General features: G+C 39.6%; 1 protein-coding gene across 1 annotated transcript; it reads left to right on the top strand.

The window, feature by feature from the left end:
- Positions 1-1,904: 1,904 nt before the first annotated feature.
- Positions 1,905-16,309, top strand: C9 (complement C9). Its single transcript, XM_088534391.1, has 12 exons — positions 1,905-2,002; positions 3,490-3,499; positions 4,312-4,419; positions 5,276-5,423; positions 6,602-6,749; positions 8,138-8,276; positions 10,162-10,380; positions 11,753-11,993; positions 13,232-13,360; positions 14,645-14,823; positions 15,044-15,272; positions 16,140-16,309. The coding sequence occupies exons 1-12, from the start codon at positions 1,917-1,919 to the stop codon at positions 16,298-16,300; spliced, it is 1,797 nt and encodes a 598-aa protein (XP_088390517.1). The 5' UTR covers positions 1,905-1,916; the 3' UTR covers positions 16,301-16,309.
- The last annotated feature ends 395 nt before the right edge of the window (positions 16,310-16,704 follow it).

Here is a 16,704-nt window from a genome sequence, read left to right as displayed (position 1 = left end):
TTGGTTTATAACCAACTGTAAGTTACTTACTTCAACAATGGGGATCGCTGATGTTTGAGTCTTTGTTCATACTAAGTATAAACTTGAAATAGTATTGTTAAATGTGTATGCTGAACTGGAGAGCTATAAAAATCAACTTGAAGACAGCCTTAGTACCCAATTCGGTCAGTCATGCAATTTGTCTTGTATATAAACCTCTTTTGCACTTTCTGTAATGCAAAAAAGCTATGAATTATTTGTTCAAACTGGAAATGTAGAAACTTATGGATGTTACACTGTTATAAGCTGTCATATCTCAAATGATGTTACTTAATGACATTAAAAAGAAGCAAATGTTCATAGCAAATGAATGCAAGTGTGGCTGTTGATTCTGTCCTGCAAAACTCAATCCTGTGGTCTAGCTGGCATTCCTTGTTCAGAGCCTGCTAAGAATCATTTCTGTCTCGCTCTTTCTTACTGTGGCTGTCTTATTGCAAAACTTAAGACCATGCTGTGATTTTTTTGGGTAAGTCTGAGTAGTCTCCTAGGCTGCCTCAGCGCTGTGTAAAGCAAGCTCTTACTAGTTCATCCCATTTAGCCCATGGACAGCTTGAGTTGGTCAATACTTCTGAAGCTAAAGATGCTTTCTTATCCTGTTCAGCAAGGCTGAAAGCCCTCACACATTTTCATAAACTGACACCACTTCATTCTTCCCATTCAGTTTAACTATTCCAACTGCTTGTAAGAGGTAATTGATGCAATGGAAACTAAAGGGCAGGGCAGGGGGGAGCGAAGGGGAATATCTAGCTTGCTCAGAAAAAGAATTTCTGATTTATTTTAATGAAGTTTGATTAATGCTTAGTCATTAAACCTACTGTTTTAGGCTAGACTCTAATACTAGAGACAAAACTGTCAGCTTGACATCTAAGACTAGAACACGAAAGTGTCTGAGCTAAGCATCTAAATGCGTACCTGGCTAGCCAAGCTAACACTAACAGCAATACCATGACTTAGCAGTCACCATTCCAACAACCTAGCTTAAACAACTATTGCAGAACTGTGAGTTGGGTCAGAAGGACCTCTTAAAACCTGGTCAAAGATGCTTGCTGGTCTGCTACCTTAGTTTGAATGCCTGTTCACCTCATGAAACTATCCTGAGTTAAGAGTTAGGAAAAAATACAGCGTGCCCTCATCCTCTTTCACTTAAAAGTGAGTGTGGAGACAGAACCAAAAGTAAGTGGTGTTTTTTTTTTTTTTTTTTTTTTTTGGATCTACTCAGCATTGTCAAATATCTCTATACTGCATGATCATTTTAAGCTTGAGTCAAGATATTTTACTCTTAACTGCTAAACAGCAGCTTATTCATGAGTTACTTCTGTCTTATGACTGTCTTAACACATGATGCCTTAAGCCTGGATTACAGCAAACTTCTGAACAAGAATGCCTTCTAAGAAGTTATCCTGTGGTTTAGATTTTGGTGATAGTTTTTGTTTTGAAGGATCTTAAAACTCTGCTAGCTTTCATTGTGTGCTGTTCTCTTGTATCAGCTTCATGGCTCCCCAGGAAGTTTTTAAACATATTAGAACATGAACCTGTTCTTAAAAACAATTATGAACTATTAGTTAACTGGCTCATAAAAGCCAGTGACTTGCATGAGGGACAATCTTCTAATTAAACAGACTTTTTTTCCCCTGCTTTTAAAGATTCTAGGAAATAGAAACAGCTAAGAGTATTTTATGCATTTACCACTCTTCTAGAGGAAAAAAAGTAAACTTTAGCGCACTTACCATAAGTCAGTTCTGCCAGTAACTGGTTGGGATTTTTTTTTTTTGTTGTTTGCAAGTGCTGTTTTGTTTGTTCTCTTGGTAATAAATAACAAAAGGAACAAATAGAGAAGTTTCAGATACAGTTCTGACAATTCTCTACTTGGCTGCAAGATGAGAAGCATGCATGCTATTTTGCAGCTTATATCAGCACTCTGCATTTTAGAAGCAGCTGCCTCACTTTTGGGGGGGGCCAGAAGGTAAGTGTCCTTGGTCTTTTGCAGGTCTCTAGTCTAATATTTCTCCAACACAGAGCATCAATCTATAATCCAAACACTTCCATGGGTAATTTCTTTGTATATCTAACTAAAAGGGAGATGTCTTTCTCCCAAGAGGAGCCAAATCGGATCCATATAGGTACAGGGCACACCAAAAGGGGGCTTACAGCTGTTGGAATATTGTCCAGCAAGGAGGTGGAGCTCAAGCAGCAGTCTATTGCATGCAGAGGGTGAAAGTGTAACATCTGCCTCATGTCTGAAGGTGCTCGGTTTTCTGATGATGGTAGTTAGTTACACTAATATCTCAAGTCCCGAGCCTCTCTCTCTCTAATTCCTGAGTCATATAACTCCCTTTCCTCCTCCCCCCACTATAGTATCTTTAGGAGACACCAGGGCTTTAGTGGATATAAAAACACAGGAAGAGCTATACTGTCTGACATGTATCTGCCTAGTCTGTGTCTCACTTATGAGAATCACCAGTACTGAATGAAGTAGGAAGGTGCAAGGATCCCGTAATAGCTATTTGCAGCTAAGAGTAAGCTTGGATTCCTCTGCTTTAAGACTTGAACTGCAGGAACAAAACTTTATGATCATGTGTGAATGTTGTCTGGACAGCCAAGTGTTGTTTTGTGGGAATGGGGCGGGGAGGGGGAGGAAGGTGTCTAAAGCCATGGGTGGCTTTTTAGTGTCTGAAGTACCCAAACAGAGGGGGTACAAGAGTTTTCAGAGCCATAATATTTAATGTTTTGTTTTCATCCTGGTCTTTTGATAATTCTTATTGCTTGAACATTTAGATTCAACTAAAGCTTTCTAACTAATTAGTTAGAACATAGTCAGACATACTTCTAGCTGCTTGAGTACATATCCTACTACTGCCTGTGCTGCTGTGTTACGGCACCAACAGTTACAGCTTGTAAGGTGCCTTCACATGATACCAGGTTGTCTCCTGAAAGAGCTCTGCCTTCTCTGCTGACCAGTGCTAACTATCAAACAATGTTTTTCATGTCCTGCTTGATAACAGATGGACAAAATGACTGGTATCCCTGCCAAATCATGGGTAAAAGTGGGTAGCAGGAGCTTGTGCAGTCTAGGACAAAGTGCAAGGAATTCTATGCACTGATGCTGAAATGTTTGGGGTTTTTTCCTTCAGAGAGCACTGTTCCCTCCCCCCAAAGTCCCAAGTCAGGGTTAGCAGAGTATTTTAGTTATCAGTTCAGTTAGTATTTTGTCTCTGATGTTCTTCCTCCCAGCTACTGGTGTCAGTGATATTCTTCAGTACCTAAGCTGCTCTCCCTTCTCTTTAAACTGCACTTCTCCCTGGACTGGGGTTGTGGGTCACCACACCAATACCTGATGTTTTCCATACAGCAAAGTTGCACACTTCCCTCCCATCCTCAAGTTTGGAAGCTTTGGAAGGCCTGGCTTGCCAGAAACCCTAGCCTGTCCTAGTTTAGGATTTGGCAAGAGAGTATCTCAGAGGCAGTAGGCAGGGCTGGGTGAGAGCATGATACGCTGCTTCCAGCAGCAGTGGCTCTGCATGTTCAGCAACGTGCTTACAGCTCAGGGGCCTGGCAGCGTGAGCAGGATCTGTAAAGGGTTGCACAGTAAGCGTGTGACCATAGAGCTGTTTCAGATTCAATGCTGGAAAGTGACATGGGTCAACTTAAGCGTCTTGACACCATCTTAGTAGATATGCAGCATTAATATACAGTAAGTGGCAACAGAAGGCTAAACAGACTGGTGTATCTTCTTTGTCCAAACGGAAGATTTCTCAATTTCATGGAACCAGGTTACATTTATTTGGTCACCTGGCATGTTTGTATAAGGGAAAGGCAGGGTCAAGGAGCGCAGGGCAAAGCCCTGCCTGGAAAAAAGAAAAAAAAAAAATGCATGCCTCAGACAAGGGAGCTGCAGATTTACCAACATACTGGGCTCAGAAGTTCCTGTTGTAGAGGGCCTGGTATTAACCGGCAGAGTGCAGAAATGATTAGCAGGCAGTGAGTGAATATTCCATGTTAGACAAAAATAAATAAATAAATAACTTAGAGCAAAGTAGGCAGGTCAGACCCTGGTGTTTGACTTTTATTTTTTTTTCAATAAAATTGAATTTTAAACCAGCACGAAAGAGTTTATAAACTTTAAGTACCCCATGCTGCTACAGAAGTGAAGCCAGCAAGCAGCTTGAAGAGGCTCCTGAAATGTTGGCCTATGATTTGAGAACAACCACAGGCAGGGTTTCAGTGTACTGCCCCAGCACTGTACTGCAATGTCTTGTCTGACAGTTCTTCCAGAAAGCTTTCCACAGGGCGAGAAGAGAGCTGGATGCCCCATCCCCGATAGACTGTAAGCTGAGCGGCTGGAGCGCGTGGGGGCCCTGCGACCCGTGCACGTATCAGAGGGTAAGACAGAGCCGCCAAGGCGGCAAGCAAGCGGCCCTGCCGGCCTCCGGGGTTGGGGAAAATAGCAGCTTGCAGCCCTTAAGGTACATGCGTAATTTGGTAAAATTCATAAATGTTCGCGTGATTGCTACCTGAAGCCTTAATAATAAGGGAAGGCTGCATCCAGTGTACAAAACTACTTTCAAGCCTTCAAGGTTTTGTTGATAGAAATAATCCCCCCCTCCTTTTTTTTTCCCCCGCCATGGGGATGGTTCTATTAAGAAACTTAGTTTTTAATATTTTTTTCTCTTTAAGTAAAAAAAGATATTTTTGTCAAAATCAGATTTGTTATCTCAAGGAAGTTCTTCACATGAAAGTTCAAAAACACCCAAGGCAGTTCCTTGTTGATTATATCATGATTTTGCTACATGAAGTTGCAAGAATTCCAAGTCCCAAAATCTCTGCTAATTCCTAGTACCTTAAAAGTAGCTAATGCTACTGGTGGCAGATAACATTACAGTGATTTCCAGAGGCAGATTTACAAACTATGTACATTCATCCAAAGGTATGCAATCTATATGAAATTAATGGGCTAGAATTACCTTCTTCGAAGCACAGATTTGAAAGTATATAAGATATGATGTAACTTCCTCCTTGGATTTCTTGTAAACAAAATAGTGAAAAATAAGCATCTCTGTATGCTTGCTAAAACAGGTATTAATTAAATGTTGCTGTACAAGTATTTATTTCTCAACCAAAAATCTCACCAAAGATCCTTTGTTCTGGGAAGTTCAAAGTTCAGCTGGAAATCCCTTAGTTCTAGCTTTTTTTCTCTCCTCTCTCCAAGAAATGTTAATTCTGTTACCTATCTCTCAAGTTTCGATCCAGAAGTATTGAGAAATTTGGACAATTTGGTGGAAAATCATGTCTGGAGACTTTGAGAGATTCACAAAGCTGTAAAACCAGCCAAGCCTGTCCTGAAGGCCCAGAACCAGACTGTGGTACTGACTTTCAATGCACTTCTGGTAGGTTTTCTTTTCACATCATAATGAGTTGTGCAGTAACTCAGCAATCTGCTTCTTACTTAGTTCTAGGAAGAAGCTCAATCAATATCCATTGAAGCTAATAAGCACTAACAGATAGAGAGGTTTATTTTCAGTGCTTTGTTTTTTGGAGGGGGAAAGCTGACTTACTATGCGTTTCCCTCCTTTCATCCCACCAAGAACAGCACCCTAGTGTTTAACAAAAAATCAGTTGGAAAAACTAGAGCTGAAAGAATTTTGACAAAATGAGTTAGGGAGGTTTAGGTGAGCACAGCAGTTCTGTGCATGTCTGCTTGAGGTCAGAATGCCTCTAGATTCCAAGTAAAATATAAACTTGTAGAGCCATACGTGCATATGAATTAGCATAATCTTCAAGACTCACAAATCAAAACGAATAATGAAATGTTAATGGTTAAATCATTCTGAAAAGGAAAGATGTTAGGTGGATTTTATGTCCCAAGCCATTGCGAATATTAAGTGTATCTCAAATACTATGAAGTCCAAGTAGAGAAAGAAAAATTATGAAGTATATCATTGAATAGTAGTTCAAAGCTGTTCTGTGGCTGTGACACTCTACAGGCAAGCTAACTGATAGGAGCAAGTGTCTTTTTATTATGTCAGGCATAAATTTACTTCAAATCTTCAAATCATGTAGAAAAAATCAGTCTTTGCAAAACCTACAGTGAAACCCTACCTGACCTCAGTGTAATTAATGTCACTGCTACTTTAGAATACAAATCACTATAGTTCATGCCCTCCCAACAGCAAAAAATGAAGCATCTCAGAAATAATTCTTTGTTGATAACTGACTTAATATTTTCCTGTACTCTGATAATACAATTTTTAAAATCTAATAATCAAAGATGAATACAGAAGCAGTCCAAGGAAATAATAACTTCCTGCAAATGACAGCAGCTCTCCCGTCACTTAGTTTTCTTAGCTATCCCAGGAAGCTACTAAGTGAATTTCGTGATATTTGTTTTCTGCAGTGTGCTGGGTGTAGGATTCCATTTCCTTGTGACAATAAGGAAACCAAGAGGAAGATCTTAGTAAGGAATAGCTGGGGAGTGCAGGGAGAGAAGAAGAGGGAAGGAGCATCTTAGAAAAAGTCCATCTTGGAAAACAAAATGGATTCATCCAATGTTTTTTTCTCTGCTTAGGTCGCTGTATCAAGCAACGTCTCGTGTGTAACGTAGACAATGACTGCGGAGACTTTTCTGACGAAGACGACTGTGAGTCCGAGCCGCGGTCACCGTGCCGTAATCATGACATTGACGTGTCAGAAATCGGCAGGACTGCGGGGCAAGGGTGCGTAGCCAAGAAACCTCCTGCCAGCACCAGGCCTTGCGAGCAGAGCAGCCTAGGGTGGCTCAGTGCGCCACGGTGGACGGGCTGCTCTTTCCCCAAGTGGGGACTGAAGTTCTCAGAAACACTGTGTGGCTTTGGAAGAGCAACTCCCTATAGTTTTCGTTTATACAGATCGGGATGATTAAATACCTATTCAGACTACGGACACTAAATAAATCATTATGTTTATGGCACTTGTAAAGACAGTGGAAATACAAAGATTATATATAAGCATTGTTTGCTTATGCATGTAGATGAGGTTTCTATACATATGTTATTAATATAATAACAATTGGGAAGATTTAGCTATTCCCAATGATTTCACTAATGCATATTGAAGAGGGAAAAAATGCATCTTGCTTATTTTTCAGGACAAGCCACATTGCTGCCTGCAACATTTTTTCAGCACTGAATCCTTTACTTCTGTTTGCTGTTTACAGGAGCCTTCTCATTAATCTAAACTGAAAAGTCACTCTTCTGCTCTCAGGCTCTGATGGATCTCTCTTATTTTAAATAAAGCAAAAGTAGCACATACAGCGTATGTACACATTGAATAATAAGGTAGCTATCCAAACTGCAACAGACTAAAATAAAAATATATCATAGCACCACCTTGTGTTTAAATAAGAGGGTACATCCTCTAATTCATTTTGATACTATTGCAAGATGCTGCCTCTGTAACATGGAAGTGAGTCAGATCTATAGGCATTTTTAGAACTAGCTACTTTATTATTTCTATTATATTTTATTACTTTAGCTTCTCATGAGAAAATTCTGGATAGACATGCAGTTGTGATGCTGACATCTTTGGTGAACTGCTAGCTGTTTTCTATACCCCATTAGAAATATGGGCATGTAGCCGATGTAAATACTGTGGCCCCTGGAAAGGTCTCAATGTATAAAACAGATGTGGAAAGGCAAAACCTAATTAAAAAAAAAATCCACACGGAGAAATTGTTTTAGAACTACCTCTTGTAAGTGGGTACATAGGCAGATAGAGATATGGAAATAACGTGCCCTCTGCTACGGATTTATTGCAATCCAAACTTCCTCTGCCCTGCCCCAGGAGACTTCTGTTACTCCTGCAGGTCGCTCCCTGGAAGGAGAGCAAAGCCAGGAGGGGCTGTATCCTCCTTCTACAGGGTTGATGATGGGACTAATCTATGTTTGCTATTAAAGTTCCTATCAGCAACAAACTAATTTAAGTTATGAGAAGAAAAAAAAAGAAAAAAAAAAAGTATCTGTTCTGAACCTAGGAATGACTCCTCAAAAGTATATTCCTTAAAAAGAAACAGGCCTCCTTAAAGAGGCTTTTATGAAGTACAGCCTCTCTTGTGTTTCCGCCCTAGGATCAATATCTTAGGGATGCAGCCCCTGGCCAGCCCGTTCGACAATGACTTTTTCAATGGCCTGTGCGAGCGCACACGTGACGGCAACACGCGCACCTACTACCGCAAGCCCTGGAACGTCGGCGTTCTCATCTACGACGTAAGTTCTTCCTGAGAGACGGCTACGTTCGGCTGAAGGTCAACCCTGGCCTCCTCTCACAAGACCCCACATGTCTCTCGAGTCAGGTGGTAAAAGCTCTTTAGCTTTAAAAAGTCCACAGGGCAACAGGTTGGGTTATCTTTTGAATTAGCAATTAAACACAGTTGCACCAAGTCTCCATTGCATTTGATGTGGTATTTGCACATAGTAAATGAAAGTTGCTTTCTGGAATCTTTGTAGTTATGTAATATGATTATATAAATCTTGTTTCTTGTTGCATTCTAAGAATGATCTGGCAACTATTATTCCTGAAACATAAGGGAACTGTTGACATATATAAATTATGTTGACAGTGTTACATGCTGAGCCTTGCTATTCACTGAACCATCGTCCTCATAGTTTTCTGTTTATTTTTGAACCCTCTGAGCTGGTTCAGATGATGTTTAGGGGAGAAGGGCTGTATTTGCATTTGTTTTCATTTGTTAGCGCTCTGAGAAACAGTTCATGCCAATAAATACCAGAAACTGAACATATATGGCTTTTCTTCATAGCTTGCAAAAGCAGAAATCATTAAAATAGAATTGAAGGTGGGGAGGGAAAAGGGAGAAGTGGACTTGCTGTTAGTTATATCTGATGAATAGTCCAAACTGGGCAATGGTTTTGGGCATTAAAAGGTGCTTCTAGGGAAAAGAGTGGATATTTAATTTAAAAATATATATATTTAAAGTAACTGTCAGAAAGGCAGTTTCTGATGCAAGTGGCAAGTGAGATTTTTCTGAAACGTTATGACTTATTTCATCTTTATAAATCTTTGGGAGATTCTTTACCAGTTTGAGCAAATTAAATTCAAGTGCTTTCACAGGGTGCAGCTTTTTGGTTATTTTTTCCACTGAGTTGTGGTTTTGGATATGCAACATGGAATGCATTGAACAAATCCAATTTTCATAGGCTGTTTGCTCAGGTGTTTTGGAAAACAAAACAAAATTTTGCTGCTTGACTGCCCAAACACTGTAGAAACTCAAAGCATGGGTGATGATACTTTTGAAATTATGGTCCTTTACATGGACCATTTGGCTTCCACCAAACACTCACCATTCCAAGCCGCATTACAAGCAATAGGGCAGAGTCTGCGAGTGATCTGGGAATCCTCATGTTGGGACACATAGTACAGTGTGTTCACACAGGAGACACACAAGTCATCTAAGGAAAGTCCAGCAGGACAAGATTTTCATTAGAGTCCTGTTTGGATTACATCTCCGTTTGGACAGTATCATCTGTCCACAAAGTGAGGGATTTTTTCCATAACAATTCCTGGCTGCAGTGAGGCTTAACAGATGCAGCCAGTCTTGGGAGCTTGGATCTCAGGAGAGGCTGAATACACAGGGAAACCACATAAACCGCCCTATGGGGTTCTGGGAGAACTAACACAAATCAAATCAATGATTCAGCTGAAACACATTCTCTAGCTGAGTCAAATTATTTTGAGTTTCAAACATTTGCTTTTTCAATGAAAACTTAACATTTACCAGGAGACAAATCAACAGGTTGGTAAAGGTTGGGATTTTTTTTTTGCTGAAAAAATAATTTTCTAGTTCAAAATTGCACGTAGCTCCGTTGGGCCCTTCTGTGGAATGACTTTAGTATTCAGAGAAAAACTCAGTTATTTGTGTTATTCTATTCAAAGACAGTGCAACCACTATACAAAGTGACGCAGGCTTTCATCCTTTACGCCCATCTGCTGGGTTCCTATTAGCATCTATTTTATATATTTTTTATATTGATAACATAGATAAAATATACAACTTAGAAGTGCTACATAGATTTTCTTTTACTGTTGTTACTGTTTTTTAACTACTCATACAATCTTTTCATGATCTTTTTTAAGACAAAAGCAGACAAAACCTTCACAGCTGAGTACTATCATGATCGTGCAGAAATGATCCGAGAGGTTTACATAGAAAAGCAAAGACAATTTAACGTGGGTCTGTCTGTGAAATACACACCTACTGACGCACGTGGCAACATAACTGCACAGGGGAATTTCAAGTATCACTACAGCAAGAATTCAAGTTTAAGTTCAGTCCTGAAAACCATCACAGAAAGGGTGAGTTTTATCATGCAAACGGGCTTAAGGCAGTGATTTTACAAACAGCAAAATGTACATAATATCAGAAAAAAAGCAAAATTAATCTTTCTAAATACTGTTCTTGCTTACTAATTTTATGGCATTTATTCACAAAAATTAAATACTGGCAGTACTAGGATTAGGATTTCAGAGGATGCTAAAAGCCTAATCAAATCTAGCTTATTGTTTCCATCAGCTAGCAACCACCCTCATCTTCCCTGGGGCCTCGACATTAGGAAGGGCCAGAGATCTCTGGTCTCATCTTGATTACACAGCAGCTCTGATCTAGTGGACAAATTAGACCAAGTCCTGGGATAAAAAAAAATGCCAGTGAGTAGGCCTAAAGGTAGGTGAGCTTGGAGAAGCAAAATAGATGTAATTAAAAGGCCCTATCCCATTTTATTTACTAGTACAGAAGTAGCCTTAGCAGAATATATCTGCCTCAAGTGATTCAACCTTTCCAGCTTGTCAGCCTTTTTTTTTCAAGCCACCCTTCAGAGACCAGCAGATGAAATGGATTTAATGGAAAACTAAGATAAATTTTATAACTGGTTACTTAAATAATATTGAATACATACATATGAATACTGATATGGGTTGATTCTTGGGGAGGAAGCCCTTTGTGTTTGTTTAGAGCCTAAAGTGTTACCGTTCCACAAGATGTCCTGTTGTAAATGCAGCAGATTGACTTTAGTTGAGGTTATGATATCAAATCATCAGCAGCATAATTTATGGCTATATAGAGCATGAAACTCAAGTCAGAATTATATGTATGGATCACAGGTCCCAAAGATATTTTCTCCTAACTAATTTTCATCTTATGCCATTCAATCATTTTTTTTTCATTGGAGCAATGCTCTTTTTATTCAGGCAGTCTGAGAATAACAGAGAAGTGATTCCAAAAAGAGAGAACTTGGTTCTGTTCTGCTTATAAACAAAGACAAAAACTCCAGCTGACCTCAGTGTGCAGGTCAGAGCAAGCCATACAGTATTATTTTCTGTCTTATAAAATTAAGTCAGGAAGGCACTTTTCTACAGATAGTGCATTTAGTGACAAGAACATGTCATCAAATAGATCACAAAGGTTTACTGAAATTAACGAACAAAGAGCTTTGCATTGCTGACAAATACAGAAATTAACTAAGCTTCTTCCTACTTCCTTAGACCTCTACAGGATAGGACATTTTAGAGAACCTGCTGTTTCATGTGAAAAAGTTTGTCTCTGTTCCAAAATGCTAGATTGAATATGATATTTTAAAGCGCTACAGTTTCTTTAAATAAAAACAGAACTGCTGTACTGCATATGACAGGGCCCTCTCACCTCCTGCTTTCTTCTCCCTGGTGTGTTCAGAACCAAACCTTCCTGCACGTAAAAGGAAAGATTCAGCTCGGAAGATTCCAGATGCGAAGTCGTGATGTCCGTCTCACAGACATTTTCCTTGATGATCTAAACTTTCTGCCTGCTGAATATGATAAGGGGGAATATTTCAAATTCCTAGAAGATTATGGAACTCACTATGCAGTCTCTGGAACTGTAGGAGGAAAATACGAGCTTGTGTATGTGCTAGATGATTATGCAATGTCTCATTCAGGTAGGTGTTCTCCTGGCCTCACTCTGCTATGCAGGTTATCACTGTTGCACAGAGAAATGGTGAGGACAGACTTGTGCATGTGGAGCTTTCCTGCAGACAGCGCAGTTCAATGTGTACCATCAGTGACATCAGTATAGAATTACACCAGTTCAAGAGATTAGAATGTTTTCTAATTTCTAGCATTTTTAGTGGAAGTCTGCATTTTAAGCATGTCACTTAAAAAAAAAATCTTAAATAAAACTATTCAAAATATTCACAGTAGTGGTGGGGGTCTGATTCACAAGAGTGCTGCAAAGCCTAAGAAATCTGGCTGAAACATCATTTTGCCAGTCTGTATCTTCTTGGGTTGCAATCACTCTGCGTATGGCATTGGCACAGAATAATGGATAAATTGAACTTTCCAGAAATCACATGATATAGTTGATCATGTTGGAATTGTTTTTATAAACCTTAACATTCAGGCTGGAATTTTCCTTACCCTGGTTAAGATAGGAAAGCAGTAACTTAATCCTCCCTTGTGCAGTTCAGGCACATGTGGTTTTGTGATGCGTTTAAGTGATCATTCTGAAGCTGATTTTGGTCAGAAAATAAATAGCTGATGCATGAAGTATTAAGAATCTTATTGCCATGCAATGTTCAAAATATTTCAAAGGACATGGAGCAGAGATGTCATTTACGGATTATAGCATTTTTCTTTTCAAAACCTGAAGATGGTGCTGCTCCTTTTTTAAGATCCAAACTTAAGTAAGGTCTCTCTGAACAAAGGCTAAAGCTTCAGATCAAATGCTTGAGTCCAATAGATAGAAAAGATGTGCTAGAGGTAGTAGAGAATAAAGGAGGAATGTAATTTAAAAGAAGAGTGTACCTAGGAGATTAGTGGTGTTGATTACATGTACAAGTAAAAGAAAATCAACTCGTTTGAGGCTGGGAGACAAAAGCTGTAAGAACTCAATAATTTAGCACACAAAAGAGAGGAAATGATAAGCAGAAAAGACAAAATATCTACTTTAAAGTAGAAAGAAAAACATAAATGAGTTTTTGGAGGGTTCTTAGCATTTTCCTAATCACTGCATATCTCATCTGCCTCAGTGCAGCCACATGAATCATCCTCAAATTCATTATATGGAAGAGGAGAAAACATAAAAGAAATGGGCGGAAGAAACCTAGAGGAATAGTATAATTACATTCTTTACAGCCTTCTGTCCCTGTAATAATCATCTAATTATTTCCACTCCCAGGTATCACCGTAGAAGATGTAAAAAAATGCCTTGGCTATCATTTAGATGCCAGTGCAACATATATGGGATTGAGTGCTGATCTTAATATTAATGATAATAAATGTCAAAAGATTAAGGTGAGAGACAAATGTAAGTATATCCTTATATACATTTTGCTTAAAGAAAGATGATACCGTTTTAATCCCTGTATATAACTGAAAGGTCATTGTATAAGGACAAGTCCAGCAGAGGTGAAGCTACTCTAACTCCATGCCCCCCTTTCCAACCAATAGCAAGGCTGAACATGTATGGCTGGTTGGTGCACATACAAACACACATGCACCACACACACACACACACACACTCACAGCCAGCCACACAGATCCCCACAGACACAAATACAGCATTCATGGAAACACAAATAGCACCTATGGCCTCATCCTGTTCCCCTCTGTGGCTGATCAGGATGAAGTGGGAAATACTTAAATACAGACAATATTAATTTCTCCAACGGCTGCCTTAGACATTCAGTCTATCCAGTAACTGGCCCCTGGATCCTCTGTTCTCTGATTGCCACACACACACACGTAACAAGAGGTCTCAGCTGGCCCCCAAACCTTAGGGCCTCCTTAGTAGCTGACTTCTTGAGCTGCCTCACTTAGAAACACTAAGTTTCTAGTGTACCCAGCCCGATTTATGGCTACTTTGATGCTTGGCTCCCAAGCCATTTACCCTTAATCTTAATTAGTCCATACTCGCTCGACAGTAAGGAGGTCCGAGGGCCTCCACTGCTGTTAGCCTATGGAGCTGGTGATTGACCCAGAACAGCCCTGGGAGGAGAACCTAACTCCTCTGATTCAGTTACTCGGCTTCCCCTGCTTGTCCATATTCCTATGTCCTCTTTTGTGTGCCTGGAGATGAGGCTTTTACCGTAGAACTACTTCAAGATGAAGACTGAAGGGGTTTGTTGTTGAGCAAACAACAAATCTCAAGCTTGTCTAATGCTGCCCTGTTCTAAATTCTTGCCTGAGCAGGGGGGTTGGGCTAGATGATCTCTAGAGGTCCCTTCCAACCGTAACCATTCTGTGATTCTGTGATTTTTCTGGTCCAGCTCAGGTAATACAGCAGTATTACTCTTAATTTCTTTGGCTTTTTATTAAATGGCTAAGATCTACATAACCTATCACATGCTGATCTACCCACTTCTTTTACTTTCAGGTATACGGTTTTCTGATTTAATTGCAAAATAGCAAATTTCCTCCCACATAATAACTGCAAGCAAAGACAGGTGGAATTCCACCATGGCCAATAAGTAAAGGGTTCTTCTATCTCCTCTCATTTTAAAGAACTAGACTAGTTGTGCTAAGAGGTGTAATCTTCACTACTATTTTTCAAATTACATTCCTTCTTTTCCTCTCTGCTTTCTTTCTACAGTACACTATAAAGATGATGCAGTCATTGATGATGTCATTTCCTTAGTTGATGGAGGAAAGATTGATTTTTCAGTTAAAATAAAAGAAATGCTACTGCGAGGAGTAAGAACAGTAAACATAGAGGATTACATAGAGTGGGCTAAGTCATTGGTTGATGCTCCTGTAGTGATACAGCAACGGGTAAGTCTCTTCTAAGCTAAGTCTCTTGCCATTTTAAAGCTTTTTTTTTTTTTTAATTAGATGGAGGTGAGGCCCCAAGTTTATCATTAACTTTAAGGTATTTTATTTATCTTGATAAATAATAGCCTTTTTCTTCAGACATTTAGTTTAGTGATGTTAATATCAAAAGGAAGCAGAACTACCAAACAGTCTTTTATACATAGCCTATTTTCTTCTACAGCCTTCACCAATACATACACTTGTTCCAGTTAAGATGAGAGATGCTTACGTGAAGAAACAAAATTTGGAAAGAGCAATTGAGGACTACGTTACTGAATATAGCACGTGCAAATGCAAACCTTGCAAAAATGGAGGCACTGTTGTGCTGGTGGATGGAATGTGTACATGCATGTGCTCTAGCTACTTTAAAGGAATTGCTTGTCAGATTCCCAAATCTACACTAATTAAAGGTTAGTAAATGTTTTGGGCAGATTAAAATGAGTATGGTTATTAGTATAATATCCAGACAAAATGAGCCACCATATAAGGACATAAGGATGTTATAGCACCCCCTTATAGCTACTACTGTCAAATTCTATGGATAACTGGTAGTTCCAGTTAATCCATTCCATGGATTAACAGCAGTTAATGTAAGTTACTAGGACCTTTCTATGAGGAGGGCACTTAGTTCCACATACCTTGCTGTGTATTAGAATGACACTCCAAATTAATTTAAGTACATAGGAGCACTACTGAAGCATGGTGGAGTAACGGCACAGAATCAGGGCTGTAAATCAAGTCAAAGCAAAAACACTCTCACAATGACATAAGCTGGTTTGTCTCCAGCATCCTGCAAAAAGCATCATGCTTGCTAACACATGATCACATTTCAAATTTTCTCTGTTAACTTAATATTAGATTGATCCACAAAAGAGAGGAAAGATGAATGCAGTTCCACAGTTGACTCTTTAAAAATCTACTGTGCAGTAAATTCATTCCCTATGGCCAAGTGTTTGAGGTTCAGGTGGCAAAAATGTTGAATACTCCAGAATCATTCCTAGGGTGACAAAATTTTGAAACCTCTGAGAAGTGCTACTGACACGGAGCTTTCAAAAGGGAAGCCTGTGCAGATGGGATGTAGGCCAGAATATGCAATAATTTGTAGAATCACCACAGCTGAAAAAGCAAGAACTGAACCACGATCCATCTCATCCACCCTCAAAAAAAGTCTGTTTAATGATATCGCTGTTACTGCTCAGAAGTCAGAGAGATGCCGCACTAATCTTAGCATGGCAGAGAGATGCTGCACTAATCTTACCATGGTGTCTTTATATCAGTTGTCACCGATAGAGGCTGGAGCTGCTGGAGTGCCTGGTCTGCCTGCGTGAGAGGAGAAAGCACTCGAACTCGTGTGTGCAATAACCCTGCACCGGAAGCTGGTGGCAGGCCATGCCAAGGAGAAAGCATTGAAAAACGGCCCTGTGGTGAAGCAAAATAGCTACGCAGTTCAAAACAGGTAAGCAGCACCTCTCACATACTAATGTATTATTGCTGTTGAGAATGAATGGTCAGCCAACATTTGGAGCATTCCACTAACAATGTTGAAGATGCTTGAAGGATTTAGATATTTTTCAGCAAGAAGTTTTCTTCAATTTTGAATTTTAAAATAACCCTCCAAAGCAAAGGAAAAAAAAATGTATTGTGAGGACTGGCACAAGAAACTTGCACACCCCATGGATTTGAGAATAAAAATCTTCAGGTCCAGGAGAAATGGTTTGAGTTTTAGGCTTGATGGGTTACTAGAAGTTCCTTTGCCCCTGCAACCTACAACATGAAAAGAGGTGGCAAGATAGGGAGAGGATCCTGGGCATGCCATCATTGAAACATCATGATGGGAAGCCA

This window comes from Tinamus guttatus, unplaced genomic scaffold (assembly GCF_059628265.1).
Source record: "Tinamus guttatus ecotype Peru unplaced genomic scaffold, ASM5962826v1 Tinamus_guttatus_pri_ptg000549l, whole genome shotgun sequence".
In the NCBI taxonomy this organism is placed as follows: domain Eukaryota; kingdom Metazoa; phylum Chordata; class Aves; order Tinamiformes; family Tinamidae; genus Tinamus; species Tinamus guttatus.
This window is presented reverse-complemented; position numbering and strand designations above follow the sequence as displayed.

Excerpts from the sequence above, each read along its gene's own strand:
- C9 (XM_088534391.1), top strand. The coding sequence starts at position 1,917 with ATGAGAAGCATGCATGCTATTTTGCAGCTTATATCAGCACTCTGCATT. Across the intron at positions 10,381-11,752 it reads TGAAAACCATCACAGAAAGG|AACCAAACCTTCCTGCACGT; the intron begins GTGAGTTTTATC and ends TGGTGTGTTCAG. Across the intron at positions 11,994-13,231 it reads TTATGCAATGTCTCATTCAG|GTATCACCGTAGAAGATGTA; the intron begins GTAGGTGTTCTC and ends TTCCACTCCCAG.